The sequence below is a fragment of the Mustela nigripes genome, chromosome 5, assembly GCF_022355385.1.
Source record: "Mustela nigripes isolate SB6536 chromosome 5, MUSNIG.SB6536, whole genome shotgun sequence".
NCBI lineage: Eukaryota > Metazoa > Chordata > Mammalia > Carnivora > Mustelidae > Mustela > Mustela nigripes.
In genome coordinates, this window is record NC_081561.1 from 127,728,650 (window position 1) to 127,749,192 (window position 20,543).

A 20,543-nucleotide genomic window follows, 5' to 3' on the forward strand; every position below is an offset into this window, starting at 1 on the left:
GTCTTCCCATACTCAGAGAGCTTCATAACAAATTTCACAGAAAGTTTTATAAGCAAATTATGTTTGAAATAACTTTTGATCACAGACTACTAACAATTGTCATGCTTTGATTTTGCAATACTTTGATGAATTCTATTTCTTCATAATGTAAAAACAAAGATAAGTACAATGTAGGTTCCTTTTCAATTAGAGTGTACAAGACAAGATAAAGTTAAGAACTTACAACCAATATTATATCAGTTATTAAAGTCATACAATGAAAGTCTAATACTCGAAAAAATTAGCACATTTTGTGGTTTTCATTCTTGTATGGTAACATAATGTTAGGATTTTAAAAATAAAAAAATAGAGTAAATAATAAGTTAGGAAAGATAACTTACTGGTTTCCCAAATATAACAAAGCAAACAGGTTTAGACAGCAAAAAGTTATATTCAGCTTCATCTTCACTAAATATATCCGCAAATGAATGCTCTTCTGTCTCCTCTTGAGAATTCATAATATAAACTACTACAGTAAGAAAGAATACGATTGTCAGTGATTAATCTAGTTAGAAGAGGAAGGCAGGTGAGGGAGAATGAGACTATCCTGAGAATTTACTTCGCCTAGAAGACGTTCCACATCACTAAACACAAGGATTTTGCTGATATTCACAAATAAGTTAAACTTATCTATTAAAACAATAATAGGCTCTTAGTTTGAAATAAAAAGCAAAATCTAACTATATATTGTACAAAAGACAGCTAAAATGAAGTGTTTCTGCAAGACTAAATTAAGGGAAAACATACATATATACATACATATACATATATGTTATGATGTGTATATTCGATTAAAGATCAAATTAAATATACTATATGTATATATACATATATATGTCACACAGATATGTATGTGTCTATGTGTACATGTGTAGGGACTACCAATGGCTCTAACAGAAATCCGAATGGAAATTAGACAATACATAAAACTGAAAAAGAACATATACAACAAAAGTTAGAAGATATAACTAAGGTAGTATTTAGAAACCTTAAGTACTTACATTAGAACCAAAGAAGCTCTGAAAAATACATGAGGTAAGCTCACCACTTTTAAGATGTTGAGGAAAAAACCCCAGGAAAAATAGAAAAATATATTTTAAAAGTTAATAAAATAGAAAACAAACATATAGAGAGGGTCACCAAAGCTAAGTAGTGGTATTTTGAAAAAAAGTATAAATAGAAAACTTCTGTCAAGATTGATCAAGAAGATAGAAGGCACAATCAAATAATTTTAGAAGTGTGATTTCTTATATCTTGAAATTAAGATTTTTTTATATCTATCATTAATCAGAGAATGTTCTCCATGGTATACTAATTTTTTGAAATTTGTTGTGGTTTGCCTTATGGCCTAGTACATGGTAGTTTTTTTAAAGATTCCCTAAAAAGTACATGTGATTTATGTTTTTTTTAAAAATGTAGTGTTTTTTAAATGAAGCTTACATTAAGTTTGTGAATATTAGTGGTTAAATCTTCCATAATGCCTACTGATTTATTGTCTACTTGATCAAACAATATTAGATATATAAAAGAGGAAGGACTACAGAGTAACAATGCTACAGATGTAATATAGATAGGTGAGGATATCATAAACCAAAGTTATCCCAAATAAATTTGGAAATTTAAACAAAATTGATGAATTCCTAGAAAAATCAGCTTCTCAAGAAAAAAAAAAAAGAAAACCTGAGTGGTTCTATAACCATAAGGAAACTGAGTCAGTGACTAAAAACCTTCCCACCAAAGAAATCAGATGGTTTTTCAAAAAGTTCCAAGTCTTACAATCTTACACTCTTTCAGAGAAAAGATAAAGTGGAGATTTCTTACATCTGTTTATCGGTCTTATAAACTTCACCTAAATCAGAGAATAGTGTGAAAAAACAAAACAATGTACCAATTTCGTTCATAAACAGGATTTACGAAATCCTAATATTAGCTAATTGAATCCAGCAATATATAACAAGGTAACATCAAGACAAAGTTGGGCTTTCCACAGGAACTCAAGGTTGGCCTAATATGAGAAATTAATTTATCATATTAAAATAAAAGAGAAAAACTGTATGATTATCTTAGTAGGTATAGAAAAAGTATGAGACAATCAACACCCTTTAATGATTAATAAGAGATAATTCTCTTAGCAATTAGGAATAGAAAGGAATTTTTTAACCTGATAAAAAGTATTAACAAAAGACAAACTTTACATTTAATGGTTAAATATTAAAAATGTTCTCTTCAGGTCATGACAAGACAAAAGAAAGAAAACTGTAATTATTCCCAGTTGATATGATTGCCCACATAAAAACAAATATATCACAGATAAATTTTGAGAATTAATCTGCTAATCCAATTTGCTGGATTCAAAATGATACAAAATTCAGTTGCATTTCTATACAGGATGAATTGCTAAAAAATGTAACTAAGGATAAAAAGACTTATCTTTGAAACAAAATAATAATGTGAACAGGATTAAATATTATAAAAGACATACAAACCCTTTATGGAAAAATTACAAAATTTTATAAAATGACTTTAATAGGCAGACTTCAAAAATGGAACATAACTATGTCCCATTGGTCTGAGACAATGTTCATGGCAATGAAAGTGGATTATGTGGGCCATATGCTTCCAGGTAAAAGGAATATGATTATATTTCTCTGTGGAATTTAAGAATATTCAAATGGGCTTAATATACCAAAATTACTTTAAGATGTCATTATGGAACAAGACATAGTAAGAATTATTACTAGTATATTAAAAAGATTGAGATGAAAACTTCATGACAAAAGAACTAAAATTTCAAGTTATTTTTAGGAACAAAAAATAAGTAATGCCACCATAAAATGTAGTTATAAAGGAGACAATACATCTAAATCTTTTAGAGAGATGGTGCATTTATTAAAGAGTATTAAGTGCACTAAAACCAGGAACCTAAGGCCTGGGATGGAACATTTATGTGGATGTCTAGATACTTTGAACCCCATGATTATCTGTGTTAGGCAGGAAACTAGGCATGAGCCAAAGGAGGATGGACCGTAGCCATCCTCACATCCCCAGCAGAGGACTATCTGGGGATCACCCCACTCCACCCATCTGGCAGTTGGTTTGCAGTTACAACATCTCAGTGGGGGAAGGATTAAGTTTGCTGTGCTTATTGCACTTGTGCAGAAAGTAGCCTCTGGTCCTTATTTAATCTATGCCTCTAGAATAGCAGAATATGGAGTAGGGTGTGAAAGGCTCACAGAGGTGACATGTTAGATGGATTTGTTAAAGGAGGACATGTTAAATGAGGCCCGAGAACACATCAGCCACCTCCGCTCTTCGGGATGGCCAGAGGATACTCCCTTCTTTAAGTCTACAAGGAATGAACTAATGAGGCACTAGTATTATTACTAAGCTCAGGGTGGCTGTCCTTTGTAGGCCAGGACTGAAGGTAGGAGAAAGGCTGCTATGATACTGGGGTCCCATGCCTCAGTGAGGATGAGAGAATCTGGGAGAGCAGAGGCCAGATGGCAGCACTTAACCACCAGAAGCAAAGTAGGTGTAATTACTAGAATGGGTAGGAAGTCCAGAATGGCAGCAAGCAAGATCCATAGAGATCGGCGGTGATGGCTGGTAAGCCACGGAATTTCTAGGGGCAAAACAGATGAGCAATCAGCAAAATGCTGATGAACTTACATATCTAAAAATGACAAAGGGCAAATGAATCAAAGGCTGATATCAGCAGCCACAGTGAAAAATCATGATTCCTTGCCCAGTTCTTAACTCCAAAGCCCATTTCTTGAAGGGGAGGCAAGGAGCCCTTAAGAATAGGCCCCACAACACCTAACAAGTATTCACAATAGGGATTCCCCAATCCTTCTCCAAGAGAACCTATAACCATTAACTGGGGAAATACACATGGAGAACACGGGACTATTCTCCTCTTTCCAAGTCAATAGGACACAGGCTCTGAGTTGACACCAACACCAGTGGATTCAAAATGCCATCATGGCCCCCAGTGAGAGTGAAAGCAAATGGAGAACCAGGGATCAATGGAAACTTGGCTCAAGTCTATCCTATAGTACAGGGTCTATAGGATCACTTCGTGATTATTTTCCTGGTACGTAACAGGGATTGCAGCTGGCAAAACCTTCACCGTGATTCCCTGCCTGTGGAGTAAGAGCCAATGTGGTAGAAAAGCCAAATGGAAGCTCATGAAACTGCTTACTGGCTCCTTGGCCCCTGGGCCAGATAAATAAGAGTAAATCATTCTGATTGAATGGAATGGAAAGGTGCTAACCAAAACTATTTAAAAGATGCATAGCCCTGCTTAATTCTCTAGTGTGGCTTAAAAAAAAAAAAAAAAAAAAGATAGATCATGACAAATGATGGGGATTACTGAAAACTTAATTAAGGAATAGCCTCATTTATAACCATTGTGCAGATGAGAGCTTTGCTAGCTGGACACAGCTTCTTGTTCTTGGTAGGTAGTTACTCATCTGGCCAATGTGTTGTGTTTTTTTAAATTCCCGTCAGAAAAGAATATTAGAAGCAGTTTGATTCATGTCAGCAAGAGATATTCTGTTCTACACCAGGACTCTCCCATGTTTGTAGCAAATAGAGTAAAAGGGGGTCTTATTGATCTATAATATCGGGTGATCAGGGAGTGGCAAATGTCCAGGATGCCTTCCTAGGACACATGAGCAGCAGAAAGTGGAAGATAAATTCACAAGGATTTAAAGGCTTGTTACTTTACTTACTGAAGTTTTAAAAGACTAGTGGTCTGGGTCATTCTGAGATATTCTCTCCAAGGTAAAGGACAAGTTATTGTACCTTACTCATTCTACCTCTGAAAGAAGGGGTGTAGTATTTTATAAGTCTCTCACTTTGGGAGACAGATGTAGCACACTTGGGGATACTGTTCTGATCCATTTAATGGGTGACTTGGAAAGCTACCAGTTTTGGGTGAAGCTCAGATAAAGAAAGAGCTCTGCTGAAGTTTTGGTGTATGATACCAGAGGCCTGCTTCTTGGGCCATATACCTGCCCAGATCCCAGGATGTGACAGGGAGGTACTTAGAGCATGGAAGAATTCTTTTGGAGTCTTAGCAAAGCCACAACAGAAACCTCTCAGTGTAGATCCCTGTCTGCAGCAGAGAACCATTCCCCATTCAAGCAGCTGCTCTTGGCAATGCTCTGGGCTCTGGGAGAGGATGAGTGCCTGACCATGGGACATCAGGTGACTCTGGAAACGGAAGTGCCATCATGAGCTGGGTATGTCAGATCAAGACCTCAAGTTGGACAGGCATAGCAGCAATCCACCAAATGATAAAAATGGAACACTGGGATCAGTTCCAAGCAGATCTAAAGGGTACAAATAAGTTTTATAAAAAAGCAGCCCAGACCCCATGTCACCTGTCTCTTGCTCACCAATGTCTCTCTTTTAGCTCACACCTCATATGGAATTCCCTAGGATCAGCTGATAGAAAATATTTATCAATAGCCAAAGGCACATAACTCAATTCCTCAAGCCCTAATGTCACCCTCCCCTCCATAAAAACTGAAGGAGGCTGAGGTAGAAGGAAAAGTAAATAAAATTTCTTCTAAACCTAAATCTCACTAACAAGGACGCTTGATAGCAGGAATGTAACATTCCACCAGGAGACTCCCAATTGTCTTTATGTTAGTGCCTCATTAGAGGGAAAGTGGCCTTGGCTGGATAGTAACCAGGCCTTCAATATCCTGACAGTCTTCTTTACCCCAATAGCTCTTCGGAACAACCCTTTGTCCTCACCTACCCAACTCCTGTGTATATATCCAGCCACTCCTCACATGACCGGCGCAGCAGCATCTCCGTCTGCCTACAGGTCCTGTCCCCGTGCTCTAATAAACCACCTTTTTGCACCAAAGACGTCTAAAAAATTCTTTCTTAGCCGTTGGCTCCGAACCTCACCTAGGTTCAAGACTTCATCACTTCCAGACTTTAATCCCACTTGGGGGGTAGCCCTACATGATGATGATTAAGGAAATCCTTCTTGTGGGCAGAGGTTTTTTAAAAAAGATATTTTATTTATTTATTTAAAGAGGGAGAGAGAGAGCACAAATGCAGAGAGGGAGAGGGAGAAGCAGACTCCCCATTGAGCAGAGAGTCAGACACAGCGCTCCATCCCAGGACCCTGAGACCATGACCTGAGCCGAAGGCAGACGCTTAATCGATTGAGCCCCCCAGGTGGTTCTGTGGGGAGAGATTTAAGCAGTATTCCTAGGTCCTCAGGTTGGAGGACAATACTGAAGGTTTGGCCCAGGGCCTTAGAGGAGCAAGATTGAAAGACAAAAGAAAATGACTTTTGGGGAACAGGCACGTGAATGAAACTATGTGAATGAAACTGCGAGAGGGGTTAGCAAACACACTCTGTGGCGACCTTTAACAATCACATCCTTGTGTCATTATTCCCTTCCCTCAATGTGCTCTCCCTTAAGTGGGAATTACTCTGAGACACACATCTCAGGATTCTCCAGTGATTTCAGCCCACAGAGACATTTGCTTGGTAATATCCCCTTGGTCAACTTCCTTCTGTTCATTGATGTTGTTTCCTGGGATTATTCCCATATAAAGCTCTTGACTTTGAATTTTTGTCTCAGGATCTGCTTCTGGGTGAACCAAACGGAGAAAATGTTCAAACGGAAGTGCTGTTACAGTATAATAGAATAAATGAAAACTAATATCGGAAACCAGAAATCCACAGATATTGTAAAAGTTGTTATCCTAAATGAAAATATTAGTGCAATTTATTTAATTAATACTTGATTTCATATGAAATTTTAATATGTATTTAATACTTGATTTCATATATTTAATACTTGATTTCAGATTAATTGGTTTCCATTATGAAACAAAACAGAAATATTCTTCCTAGCTGAAAGATCCAAGTCAACATAAAATGCCAGAACTGACCTGACCATCTTTCCAGTTCTTAAGCAGGACAAAACTATGAAAGAAAATTAAAATACTAAATAATTAAACATTTATTTTAAAAATTTGGTCATCTCTCAATTTTAAATTTACAATATGATCTCTGACATCTCCTTGTTAATAACATAATCTCGAATATCACATTATGTTATGCGTTTATACTATAATTCAACAGTTTTTAAAAGTTCCCTCACATTTTTAGCCGTTGGGAAACCCTCTAGTAGTGGGTTCTGTGGTTTCCAGCACCGCCCCCCTCCCCGGAAAACCTAATACTTCTGCCGTGGCGAGTCCTTACACTCTTCTAGCAGGTGCTCAGTAAATATTTGTGGAATGAAGACGTTAGTCGTTGGAACGGAAAATGGTGTGAAAATTACTTTACCGAGAGATCCCAAAGTTCAGTTTTATAAGAAAATTAAGTGGTCTGGGATCCTCGCAGGTGAGGTTCCCATTAATTGATACAAAACACGTCGGGGAGGGGGACTTACGACCCCTACTTACCCCGCCACAGCACAGTCCTCAGGAGCCCACAGGACCCCACCCGCCAGGCCCCAGCAGCCGGCTCGAGCGCCTCCGCGTGTGTAGACCGGTTGCCTAGGCAACCCCTGGCGGGGCTTCGCGCAGGGCCTCTTGGGAGGCCGGCTTGTAATTCATTCGTTTTTAAAAATCTTAGGTATTCACTTTTGCACTTCACTTCGTATTTATTACACATTCCTTTTCACAGGTATAGAGGGTGACGATTAGAGACGGTATGTACACTACTCACTTACGTTCACACACATCAGATGGAAGCCTGTCTCCAAAGCCGGTGCCACACCACAGGGCGCTACGCTTGGCAGTCCCCTTGAGGAACTGACAAATAGCCAGTCTCCGCCACAGATATGTGGCAAAGTCCACGATGTCCAACTTCAGGTGATATATTTTTTTAAAGGTGATTTAAAGAAGACTCTCAAAGGGTTAAAATGGAGAACAAAGCGATGCAAGGGGAAAAACACCGACACTCGGGGAAGGGCTATCCTCTATGTTTCCAGGAAAAAGAGGGCCGAGGTAGGCAGAGAAAAAAAGAAAAACTTCGAATGGATCTATCTACAATTCGGCGAACCGCTTCAAAAGAAGCAGTTCAGTCTCAAATCCTCCCCTTTTCCACAGAGGTGGACCAGAAGAAGCGAGAGTCTGAACAAACCGCGCGACTTTTTCTCCGCCCACTTTTTCTCCTGCCCGCACCAAAAATGGCGCCTTTCGCTTCCTCTCTAGGTAGCACGCAGGTTCTGGGAGCCTCTTCACGCCCTCTCTACGGTATCTCCTGAAGCCCCGCCTCCGACGTGCCCGGGGCGGGGTTTGCCTGCGGGTCGCGGGCCGGGATCAGGAAACACCTGAGCTGTACCCGGTCTCCTGTGTATTTAGTGCCCAAGTGGTGTTTTCTGGCTAGATCCGGTGTCGGAGGTCTGAGGTGTCTTCTCTCCGGGCCTCCTGGGGCCGTCCGGAGGCCGCCGCACCCTGGGCCGCGGCCTGGTGTCCTGTCGTAGGAGCCCCAACTTGCTCCGACCATGCCCGCGGCCGCCGCCCCCATCATCAGCTCCGTCCAGAAGCTGGTTCTGTATGAGACCAGAGCTGTAAGTTCCCGGCGCGGTGGGGCACAGTGGGGCACGCGCGGGGGTACGGTGGCAGCACCCCCCTCCCTGGGTCCCTAATCCCAGCCTTGGGCATGTGTCTGAGGGGGCTTCGCCTTGTCATCGCACCCAGGGAACTGCTGCTTTTGTTTGTACATGTTTCCACTTAAAAGCAACGGTTGGGTCACACTGGAAACAGGCGCTTGTGGTATCTCGGAAACTCTTCCTGAAGTTCTGAACGAGTTGCTGGATACTTTTAAAGAACTTTCAGAAAGTCTGTTAGCGTTTTGCATTTCGCTACTTACAGTACAGGCAAGGTTATGAAAAAACATTTTTCCTTTGAATGGTTAATTTGTGTGTTTTCCTCTTCTATGGCATACCAGTCACTATGATTGAGGTTAATTATGTGCACTTTTATTGCTAAAAATCTTGGCTCTCTCTATTTGAAAGGAAGACTTATTTTGTTTAAAGACATTTGTTTGGATGACATTTTGCTTTTCACTTGACTTTTTTACAACACTTTTTATTACTTTGAGTGGCCATGTAAACAGTTACCAGTAGAATAAGATCAGTTTTTGTGTTTAGATTCTAGTTCTCAAAGATTTAATGGAATAGTGTTTATAGAAATACATACTTTGTCATTTGTGTGATTGAAAAATAAAGTATATCTTTTCTGACTTGGGGTAGCAGTGATTTTAGGATCTGTGTTTAAAATTGCACTTGATAGTAATAAGATTGCATATGCCAGAGACCTTCCTGTTGTGCTGTAGAGTGTTTTATAAGATGCATTCAATGAAACTTGAGTTGTCTTCCATTAGATTAAGTAGGTACTTAATAGTTTCTTGGTTATAACATGGTTCTTAGTGCACATCTGCTTCGGGTCACGATTAGTAGAGAAACATTGTTGACCCTAAACTAATTTTGTTAGCAACTTCATTTGATTAGATCCAGACCCGAAGTTAAAATTATAATATTCATAGATGTCTTCAGTTCTCTGAGGCAAGTCATACAGAAATATTTTGACATTGAAATAAAACCTGTTTTCTGTACAATGTCCTGGTAAATGTCATTGTAGGAAACATAAATACTATGTTTAAAACACAGAAACTCAGCTCCTTAATAAGCTGAGCATTCATCAGGACTGGCTGAGATGTTAGTGTTCTTTCGAAAGCACAACTCATATTATAGGGCTCTAATGCTCAGAAACCTTCAATAGCCCCCATTTGAGGGGAGTAGATTCTGAATCTCTTAGTTTGGCCTTCAAAGCCTTAGGTGATTTGTCCAAAACCTGTCTGGTCTTATACCTAATTTAATATCAATTCAACAAATATTTACTGAGAATTAACTCTGTGCCTTTATGTGCCTTATTCTGCAGTAAAACTGTATTGCTTTCAGTTCCTTATACCTTCCACAGTGTTTTCGGCCACTTGTTCTTTGCAAAGTCCCCCTCCTCCTTCTCCTGTCACAACCTGCCAGTCCTCCCAGCACAGATCTGGTACCATGCCTTGCAGACAGTAGGTTTCCAGTAGGTACTCGTTGAGAGTGTCTAACATGAAGAGGTGTGTGTTGTAGAACTTGGTTGTTACCCCTCTCATTCATCTAACGAATGGAAACTAACTAATGGTACAAAAGATGAGTTGATCAGAAGGATGCTGGAGGAGCCATTGCATGGAATCACTGGAAGAGCCTAACTCCCTAGCTTCTGGAAAGGCAGGAACAAGACAGCAGGGTTAGAGAACCCACTCAGAGTGCTGCCAAAGACTGGACCACAGGTACTAGGAGAAGAAATCTGATTGACTCAGCTGTGATTGGTAATCTGGCCCTGGATGGACAAATCATGTGGCAGAGATGGGATCTGGCATCCCCCCCCCCTTTTTTTTAAAAGATTTTATTTATTTGACAAGCAGAGATCACAAGTAGGCAGACAGGCAGGCAGAGGTAGAGAGGAAAGGAAGCGGACTCCCCGCTGAGCGGAAAGCTCCACTCAGGGCTCGATGCGGGGCATTTGTTCTTTTTCTTTTCTTTTCTTTTTTTAAAGATTTTATTTATTCATTTGACAGATAAATGTAGCCAGGGAGGCAGGCAGAGAGAGAGGGGGAAGCAGGCTCCCTGCTGAGCAGAGAGCCCTGTGCGGGGCACGATCCCAGGACCCTGGGATCATGACCTGAGCCGAAGGCAGAGACTTTAACCCACTGACCCACCCAGGTGCCCCAAGGAATCTGGCAATCCTGACTTTATTTCCAGGAATGGTTGGACCAGGGCAACCACCCTGAGAAATGTCTGCTGCATTTAATCTTTGAAGCTCAGTTTCCTCATCAATAGAGTATGTGAATCTTCTTTTTTACATTTTGACTTAAAAATTTAAGCAGAAAGATTTGTTTGAGTAATAAGCTCAAAGCTTAAAGGACATACATAGCTCAGAAAAAAAAAAACATGAAATTACTGGCAACTAAATAGATCCTAGGAATTAAAAAAAAAAAAAGCTGTAGCAGGTTTAATTAATGAGAAGAATAGTTAATGCCTATGGAACTTCTATGCCAGCTGCTGGTCTACATATATTTTATTATTTAATCCTCATAAAACCTTGAAGAAGGAGATCCTGGTACTACTATCACTACCTTTCACTATTACTCAGTGAAGAAAAGAATGAGGCAGAGAGAACAGTGCTATTGAGAGTGTGGTCTGGTACCTGGTGCCAGGCATAGGTCGTTTGTAACTGGATTGGGACAGATTACATATAGAAACTGAGAATCAGTGATTAGAAACCTTTATGGCTCTATGTGACAGAGTAATTGTATTTGTGATGTACCAAATAGTTTAGAACATTGGGTTTGTGGTTTGTGTGCTTTTGGTTTTTTTGTTTTTGGCTTTTTTATTATGGAAATTTTGAAAAAAAATACAAAATAAACAGAATAATATAATAAACTCCCACATAACTATCACCAGCTCCAAAATTACCTTTCTTTTCTTTTATTAAGATTTATTTATTTTTGAGAGAGGAAGATCACACACTGCAGGGGAAAGGGGCAGACGGAGAGGGTGAGTCCTAAGCAGAGTCCATGTTGGGTGCAGAGTCTGTGTGGGGCTTGATCTCACAACCCTGAGGTCACCACCTGAGCTGAAACCCAGAGTTGGACACTCAACCCAACTGTGCCACCCAGACACCCACAAAATTAACCTTATTAGCTATAATTCATTCCACTTCTCACCCATCACTTATTTTATAAGGTTCTTTTTCTTTAAAGATTAGGTAAATTGAAAGGCACAAATCTAAGCTATAGAATATGGAAAGAAAGTATACGTGTATATTAACCACGTCCCTGTCCTGCCCTAGAAAGTTACCTTGTGTCCCTATCCAGTCACTTGCTCCCTTTTCTTCACTGGCAACTAATATTCTTTCCTTTTTAACCTTAGGTTAAATATGCCTATTGAAAAACTTTCCAATTTGAGTCTAGCTTTTTTTTTTTGCTCAGCATGTCTTCGAAATTCATTCATATTGTATCAGTAGTTGGTTCCTTTTTATTATCGAGTAGTAGTCTATCGTATACATATTCCACAGGTGGTTTATCCATTTTCCCTATTGATTTAGACTGTTTCCACATTTAGGCTGTTGTCAGGCAAGCTGTGGACAGTCTTGAACAAGTATGTTTGTGATTGTATGTTTTCATTTCTTTTGGTAAATACCTAAGAATGAAATTGCTAGTCACAGAGGTGATGTTAGGTGGTTACAACAGCAGGGTATGAAAATCTCCATTGCACCATATCCTTGTCAGCATTTGGTGGTGTTAGTTTTTTGAGATTCAGTTATTTTTGTGCCTGTATAGTGGTATCTCATTATGGTTTTGATTTGCATTCCCTGAATGACTGATGGTATTGAGTATCTTTTCACGTGCTTTTTGGCAATTTTTATATCTTCCTTTGTGAAATGTCAAAGACTTTTGCCCACTTAAAAATAATGGGGCTATTTGTCTTTTCATTTTTTATTTTTAGTTTTGTATATAATCTAGAATTAAGTCCTTTGTGATATATGTTTGTGATTATTTTCTTTCAGTCAGTGGCTTGGCTACTTCATTTTCTTAATTTTTTTTTCAGCATTACTTACATATAACTGACAAAATTGTAAGATATTTTAAGTATACAATGTGGTGACCTGATACATGTACACACTGTGTTAATGATCTTTTGATGAGCTTAAGTTTTTAATTTCAACTAAGTTTAATTTATCAAGTTTTTCTTTTGTGTTTATTGTTTTCTGTGTCCTAAGAAATCTTTACCTACTCCTAGAGCACAAAGATATTTTCCTATGGTTTCTTTGAAAGATTTATACTTTCAACTTTTACGTTTAGGGGTGTGTTTCATATTAAAATAATTTTGTATGTGGTTGTATTACTTATCTATTGTGGCGTAACAAATTACTCCAAAACTTAGTGGCTTTGGACAACAATAAATATTTAATATTTCACACAGTTTCAGTAGGTCAGGAATCTGGGGGTGACTTAGTTAAGTGGTTCGGGCTCAGGGTCTCATGAAGTTGCAGTTAAGATGTCATCCAGGCTATGGTCATCTCAAGGCTTGACTGGGCTCGAGGATTTGCTTCCAGATAGCTCACTTCATGTGCTTGGCAGGTTGAGCTGGTTGTTGATTAGAGGCTTCAGTTTCTCACCTTATGGACATTTCCATAGGACTCCCTTACTCTCTTTATGATGTGGTTACTGGATTTGCCCAGACAGGGTGTTCTAAGAGAAAGAAGGGTGATGCTACAATGTCTTTTTTGACTTAGCCTCAGGATTTGCACTCCATCATTTCCACAATTTCTATTGGTTATGCAGGTCAGTTCTGTTTAGTGGGAGAGGACTATGTAAGAGCATGAATACCAGGAAATGAGAATCATTAAGGATTCTTGGAGGCTGGCAACCACAGGGCTTGACATTCTGTGCATTAATTGTCCAGTCTCATTTGTTGAAAAGATCACTCTTTCTTTATTGAATTCCTGTGGTACTCTTGTTAAAGATTAGTTGGATAACTGTGAGTTGATTCTTAAACTCTCTATTTTGTCCAGTTGATCAGTTTCTTTTTCTTTATGGCATTACTACCTTGTTTTCATTATTATAGCTTGATAGTAATAGGAAATCAGGAAGTATAAGATTTCCAAATTTATTCTTGAAATCAGGAAGTTTAAGTTTTCCAAATTTATTCTTTTCCAAAGTTGTTTTGGCTACTCTAGGTCTTATGGATTTACATATGAATTTTACAGTCAGCTTTTCCATTTCTAATAAGCCTATTGGGATTGTGATTTGGGTTTCATTGAATTTATAGTCCATTTGGGGAGAACGGAATCTTAGTAACATTGAATCTTTTTTTTTAATGATAAGATTATTATTTTAATTGAAATATTTCTTTTTTAAAAGATTTTATTTATTTACTTGACAGAGAGAAAGAGAGATCACAAGTAGGCAGAGAGGCAGGCAGAGAGAGGGGGGGAAGCAGGCTCCCTGCTAAGCAGAGAGCCTGATGTAGGACTTGATCCCAGGACTCTGAGATCATGATCTGAGCTGAAGGCAGAGGCTTAATCCACTAAGTCACCCAGGTGCCCCAATGAAACATTTCTGTAAATTAAAATTATTTATTTAAAAATGAGGATTTATTAATATTTGAATTATTAAGATATTTTACATGTGTGTAATTCATATTTATATAGAATGAAATTCCTTGCACATGACCTACTACAAGAAGATTTTCTTCTTTTCATTTTTACTTCATACATAGGGGACTTCTTTTCATAAACAAATTTAAGCAAGCTAACAAGATGAAACCAAAAACCTCTATTGTAATAGTAATGGTAGTAGAGAAAATAACAGGGAAAGAAACATAGAAACAGAGCATAGCAAACATTGATAAAGTGAAAAGAAAAATAAACTTACCTTTAGGTGATATTATACTAGAAAAACACTTAAACCATGTGTATAGAGAGCATTTTCTTTCAGTTAGTTTAGAACACATGGACTTTGCGTGACAGATTAAATTTCTTAAAATGTTTGTAATTGGGATTATCCCAGGGTCCTGGGATCCTGCCCTGTATCAAGCTCTCTGCTCAGCAGGCAGTCTGCTTCCTCCTCTCTCTCTGCCTACTTGTGATCTCTGTCTCTGTCAAATAAATAAATAAAATCTTTAAAAAAAGAAAATATCAGTAGCCTGACAACAAATAAAGCTGTATATTGCTATATACAAAAAGTTTTGTAAATCGTTCTGAAAAATAAAACACCCACCAAAAAAGGACAAGGACGTGAATAGGTAATCTGACAAAAAAGAAGTGTGAATATAAAAAGCTAATTCAACTTGCTAATAATTAAAGCAATAAAATGAAAGTAGATTCCCATTTTCACCTGTCAGAATGGCAGAGATGAGAGAGATTGACAAAAGTCATTGTTGGCAAGTGTATGAATCAGATAAGGGTGTTCTTATTTTGGTTGATGGGTATTAATTGGTTATGAAAGGATTAGGAGAACAAAAGAACAAAAGAGACAGTGGACAAGATGGGCTGCCTCTTGTCCTGAGCCTTCATTTTGAAGGATAACTGGGCAGAACTGCTCTGAGGTGACGCTCATTGTTACTTTTGTTTGTAGGTGGGTTTTAAGGTCTCTGGAGAAGAAGTGGGGTGGGTTGGTAGATAGCATGTAGGAGTTGTAATTCTGGCTTTGTGAAGGGTCTGCTTCCTCCCAAAACTTCCCTGTTCTCTATGCCACCCTGACCTTCATGTTGCCCTTCAGCAACTGGGATGATGCCCTTGCCCTTGTCTGTCCTGTGACCCGGGCTTACAGGGAAACTGAGGTCAGATGCAGCCCTACTGCTCATACAGTCTAGTGCCACTAGGACTTGCTCACAGTGGGTTTAGCAGCCTGAAGGTACGCTGGATGAATGTGCAGTTTACCTTAGATGAGTTCCAATTTACAGTCCTTGCTTAATATAGAATGCCCTACAGGTCTTACCATTGCAGTAAGTGATCATTTTCTTTTCTTTCTTTCTTTTTTTTTTTTTTTTAAGATTTTATTTATTTATTTGAGACAGAGAGCATGAGAGAGAGAGCACAAGCAGGGGGAGTGGAGAGGGAGAAGCAGGCTCCTCACTGAGCAGGAAGCCTGATGCGGGGCTCAATCCCAGGACCCTGGGATCATGACGTGAGCCAGAGGCAGCCACTTAGCCAACTGAGCCACCCAGGCACCCAAGTGATCATTTTCTAACAAATTAACATGTAGTGGTTGAGTTTAAAATTGGTAGCTGAACAGAGCTGTGGTGGATTTTTGTATCTGCATGTGTAGGGGTGAAGATGTTGGGATGATCTTTACCCTTGCTAGTTCAAAATTGCTAGTATGTGTGTATGTATGTTTATTTAATTCCTGCTTTGTTCAAAAGGATTCAAGGACGCTTCTCCTTCTTCTCCATCCTGTCATACTAAATAGAGTAAAATAAGTAAGAACATAAGGTATGAAGCCTGCATGAAGAATGCAGGCTTCATTAGCCCGAATGTTAGCCTCGGTTCGTGTAATGAGGGAACAGGAGAGAACAATATAAGACACAGTTGGCTAAGGGATTGGAGCAGGAAATCAAAGGATATAGAACAGGAGAGAGAAGCAGAGTGATTATAGCTGATTTAGAAGGTGGGGTTGAAGGTGACCAAGTTTCCACTTATTTCTACGGGGATCTGAAGTTTCTCCATCAGTTAAACCCTGAAGCTGTAAAGAGTGAATCTGGGGGCGCCTGGGTGGCTCAGTGGGTTAAGCCTCTGCCTTCTGCTTAGATCATGATCCCAGTGGGCTCTCTGCTCAGCGGGGAGCCTGCTTCTGCCCCTCTCTCTGCCTGCCTCTCTGCCTACTTGTGATCTCTCAAATAAATAAATAAAATCTCTCTCTCTCTTTTTTTTTTTTTTTTAAAAGAGTGAATCTGGAGACATCCTTTTTGACCCTCAGAGGCTCATTTCTTTTTGAGCTGCCTTACTGATTGTGGGATTGCTGGGATAGGCGAAGAGGCAGGCCCGTAATACTGTTAGAGTGTGCGAGGTAACTTCATGGTGATCTTTAAAACATAAAATCTTTATTCTGAAAGTTCAAGTGAAGTTTAACATTAATTGAAGCTGTCAGGCAACCTTAAAATTTCCTCTCTTTGAAGAAAGCTGATTTTATTCCCTCAGATGAAAAGTGAGTGATTAATTAGCCTGTCATTATAAAAGGAGATAATAATGTTAATAGATACTGAACTTCCTGTTAAATGGATTACCTATTATATTCCATTTGCAGCTCATGTATATATTTTAGAAACACATTCATCTTCATACTAAGTCACCACTGTTAAAGCTACTTGTTGAAATGTTAAGCTTTTTCTTGAAAAGTGATACTTCACTTTCCAGAAGAGGGCCAGCTCAGATCATCTTCCATCTTAATGGGCATTTAAATATGGTTTTCTTGGGGTATCTTACTTCTTCACCCCCATTTCTGCCAACCCCCGCCCCCCCCAGCATATGTACAAACACACACACACAAGCGTTTTCCCCAGCGGGTGTTGGGTCGTAGGTACTGGCCCGTGTATGTGCCTCAGGCAGTCCAGCTGGGATGGACTCACTTCCCCACATCCTGTGTCTTCCTCTTCCTGGATGTGTGGCCTCATTTTGGTGGTGTTCCTCCTCCAGTTGCTTCGTGGGAAACGGTTCATGGGCAGTACTTTTTTTGAGCCTGTACATTCCTAAAATGTTTTTATCCCAGCCTCACATTTGATGAACAGATTTAATGTTGAATGAAAGATCGAAATGCATTTTCTCTTAGAATTTTGAAGGCGTGATGTTCTTGTCTTCTGGTGTTGCTGTTGAGAATTTATAATATTATTCCGTTCTTGATCCTTGATCTTTGATTTGAAGCCTGTTCTTTTTTTTTTTTTCTCTTTAGGAGCTTGAGTTATCTTCTTTTTATCTTCAATTTTCTGAATTTTTACACTCCCACTACCAGAGATAAGAGATGCCACAAATTTCCATGCCTTTTGGGAGTTCTGTAGTGTAAATTGGATTCTTTCTTGACTTCTCCACTGTCTGCTTAGGGTTCAGCTTTCTTGGGCATGCTTTTAAGTCTCAAATGATTTTTTTTTATTTTTGTGGTTGCTATCTCCACTCTTCTCTTTGCCCTTGGGGTTTATGTAAAAAAAAACAAAAAAGTGAACATAAAAAAACTTACTGTATTTTTTAGTAAAGTGTTTGGAAGGAACAGAGGTATTCACTTCTTCATCTTTATCCAGAAGAGTATTCATTTGCTTTTTGAACGGCTGTGTTATGGATTTTGTCCCCACCGTAGCACTAAAATTGCCCATAGAACAGCCACTCAAAAGATCCTGTTGTTAGACCCCCTGGGCACTTTCATGTCCTCATCTTCCTTGACCTCTCAGCATTTTTTGTTTTTATTTTTGTTTTTCTCTCTTTAATTTCCTTAAAAAAATTTTTTAATTTTTAAATTTGATTTAGTTAACATATAGTATATTATTAGTTTCAAGGGTAGAACTTAGTGATTCATCATTTGCATATAAGACCCAGTTCTCATTACATCAAGTGCCCTCCTTAATGCCCATCACCCAGTTACCCCGTCCTCCCCCCGCACCTCCAAAAACCTTCAGTTTGTTTCCCAGAGTTCAGAGTCTCTTATGGTTTGCTTCCCTCTCTGTTTTTATCTTATTTTATTTTTCCTTCCCTTCCCCTACATTCTTCTGTTTTGTTTCTTAAATTCCACATTTGAGTGAAATCATGTTATTTGTCTTTCTCCGCTGACTTTTTTTCACTTAGCGTAATATCCTCTTGCTCCGTCCATGTTGTGCAGATGTTTGATGGCTGAGTAGTAGTCCATCTTGATCCATTCATCTGTCAGTGGACATCTGGGCTGTCCCCATGTTTTTGCTATTCTTTCTGGACATGGGGGCTGTAAACATTGGAGTGCATGTGCCCCTTTGAATCACTATGTTTGTACCCTTTGGATAAATACCTAGTAGTGCAATTGCTGGATCGTAGGGTAGTTCTATTTTTTTTTTTTTAAAGATTTTATTTATTTATTTGACAGACGGAGATCACAAGTAGGCAGAGCAGCAGGCAGAGAGAGAGGAGGAAGCAGGCTCCCTGCTGAGCAGAGAGCCCCATGTGGGGCTCTGTCCCAGAACTCTGGGATCATGACCTGAACCGAAGGCAGAGGCTTTAACCCACTGAGTCACCCAGGTGCCCCTATTTTTAACTTTCTGAAGACCCTCCATACTGTTTTCCAGAGCGACTGCCCAGTCTCAGCAGCTTTTGATGTGGACGTGATGGCTTCCTCCTTTCCCAGATGGTCTCCTCCCTTTGCTTTGATGATTCCATGCTGCTCTGGGTTTTTTTTCCAAAAACGCTGGCCATTTTTCTCAGTCTTCCAACCTGGTTCCTTATCTGTATCCAGCCTCTGAATAATTTTATATAGAGTGCTTTTCAAAGCTAGTGTTTTGGGGGCTCTGTCTCTATCTTCACTCTCCATACTAGGTTTAATCCAGTCCCATGAGTTTGAAGGCCATGTATATGCTGTTGACACACCCTAAGATCTGTCCTCTGAGCTCCAGACTCAGAAGTTCTCACTTGACTTCATTGGGCATGTTACAGCAGAACTCTTTGGTTTCTCTTCCAACCTGCCTCCCTACAGTCCTTCCCTAAATCAGTAAGTGGCACCAGCAGGCTCAAACCAAAGTAAGTGGATTGACGACACGCTTAGAAAAATGGGTGTAAAAGTTGGTGGCCAACTGTCCACCAGAGGGCAGTGCAGGCAAGTGAGACTATCCACAACAGCAGGCCAAGCTGGAGCTGTGGTTTTCTTTCCCACCTAACTGGCTCCACATGAGGTCGCTTTTTCTGCACAAAATAGTTTTAGGATTCAGGAGAAAATGTGGATAGTTACATTTGCTTCCTTTTTCTTTTCCCCCACTCAGATCCGTTTGTAAATTCTGTGGATTTTAGCTGTTTGTTCTCCTCTTCATGGAGTCTTTGAGAGAGTCTGGCCTGATATGTTCAGTATCTGCCCTCCCATGGGGGTGGTCTGAAGGCCCATAGATCATTGGCCCACTAGTACTCAGGAATCACAACTTTTTATCACAAGCTGCCAAAGCAAAGTCCTAATGCAATTTCTCTTTCAATTTTCTTGGATCTATTAAAATTCTAGGAACTTCATTCAGGGATTTTGCCTTCCTTAACGCTGTGATGTTCTTCCTTACTGAGAGATCAACTTACCCAAAAAAGATGGGTAAACCCTGTAGAAAGTTACCCAGCAAATTAAATAGGTGGCATTCTTTACCTAATATTTACTCCATGTCTATGGAACCAAGGTACCAACCAGAGGTCCCAGCCTCTCAGTGCATATAATTAAGTGAAGGGGTCAGACATCCTAAGTAAATTCAGGTAAGGTCTTCAGAAGTCAGTGCTATACATAAAAATGAAAGTGTTTTGGGAAGGTGACGAGAGAAGATGGTTGCAGGTGGAGACAGTAGGTATCACTTGTCTTGTCTTGGCGCTGTACATGGAGTCCTTATGAGAGGTCCTTCAAGGCCAGACTCAGCATCGGGACACCAGCCTCTGGATCACTTGCTCCAAGCCTCCCCAGATGTGTTAAGTGAGTGTCCTTCCTGTGTTGCCATCACCCAGTTCATCCTTCTATTATGACATGCCACTCACGGTTGTTACTTTACATGCTCTTCTCTGCTGAGGACAAGGACTGACTGCTAATAAGATTTGTGCATTCTCCCATTCTGGCTCCATTCTGGTCTGTACGTGTTTTTCTTTCTCTAAAGTACTCTTCTTTTTTCCCCTCTGACTTTGTATCTCTTTCTGCATTCAGTGGCAGAGACTCACTGACATCTTAAAAAGTGAGGGGGAGAAAAGGAACTAACAGCCATTAGATGCCTTCTTTGTGTTGA

The 20,543-nt window shown here is 39.5% G+C and overlaps 2 protein-coding genes across 2 annotated transcripts in view; one reads left to right on the plus strand and one right to left on the minus strand.

Moving 5' to 3' along the window:
* The window catches only part of AK9 (adenylate kinase 9), a 113,613-nt gene extending 106,062 nt beyond the window's left edge, over positions 1-7,551 (minus strand). Inside the window, exons 1-2 of the mRNA XM_059401588.1 lie at positions 7,483-7,551; positions 381-508 (exon numbers count right to left, since the gene is read on the minus strand). Coding sequence (XP_059257571.1) covers positions 381-497 — 117 coding nt within the window. The 5' untranslated portion in view covers positions 498-508; positions 7,483-7,551. The remainder of the gene's footprint in view (positions 1-380; positions 509-7,482) is intronic.
* Positions 7,552-8,304: 753 nt separating this feature from the next.
* Positions 8,305-20,543, plus strand: part of FIG4 (FIG4 phosphoinositide 5-phosphatase) — a 122,087-nt gene continuing 109,848 nt past the window's right edge. Inside the window, exon 1 of the mRNA XM_059401193.1 lies at positions 8,305-8,594. Coding sequence (XP_059257176.1) covers positions 8,529-8,594 — 66 coding nt within the window. The 5' untranslated portion in view covers positions 8,305-8,528. The remainder of the gene's footprint in view (positions 8,595-20,543) is intronic.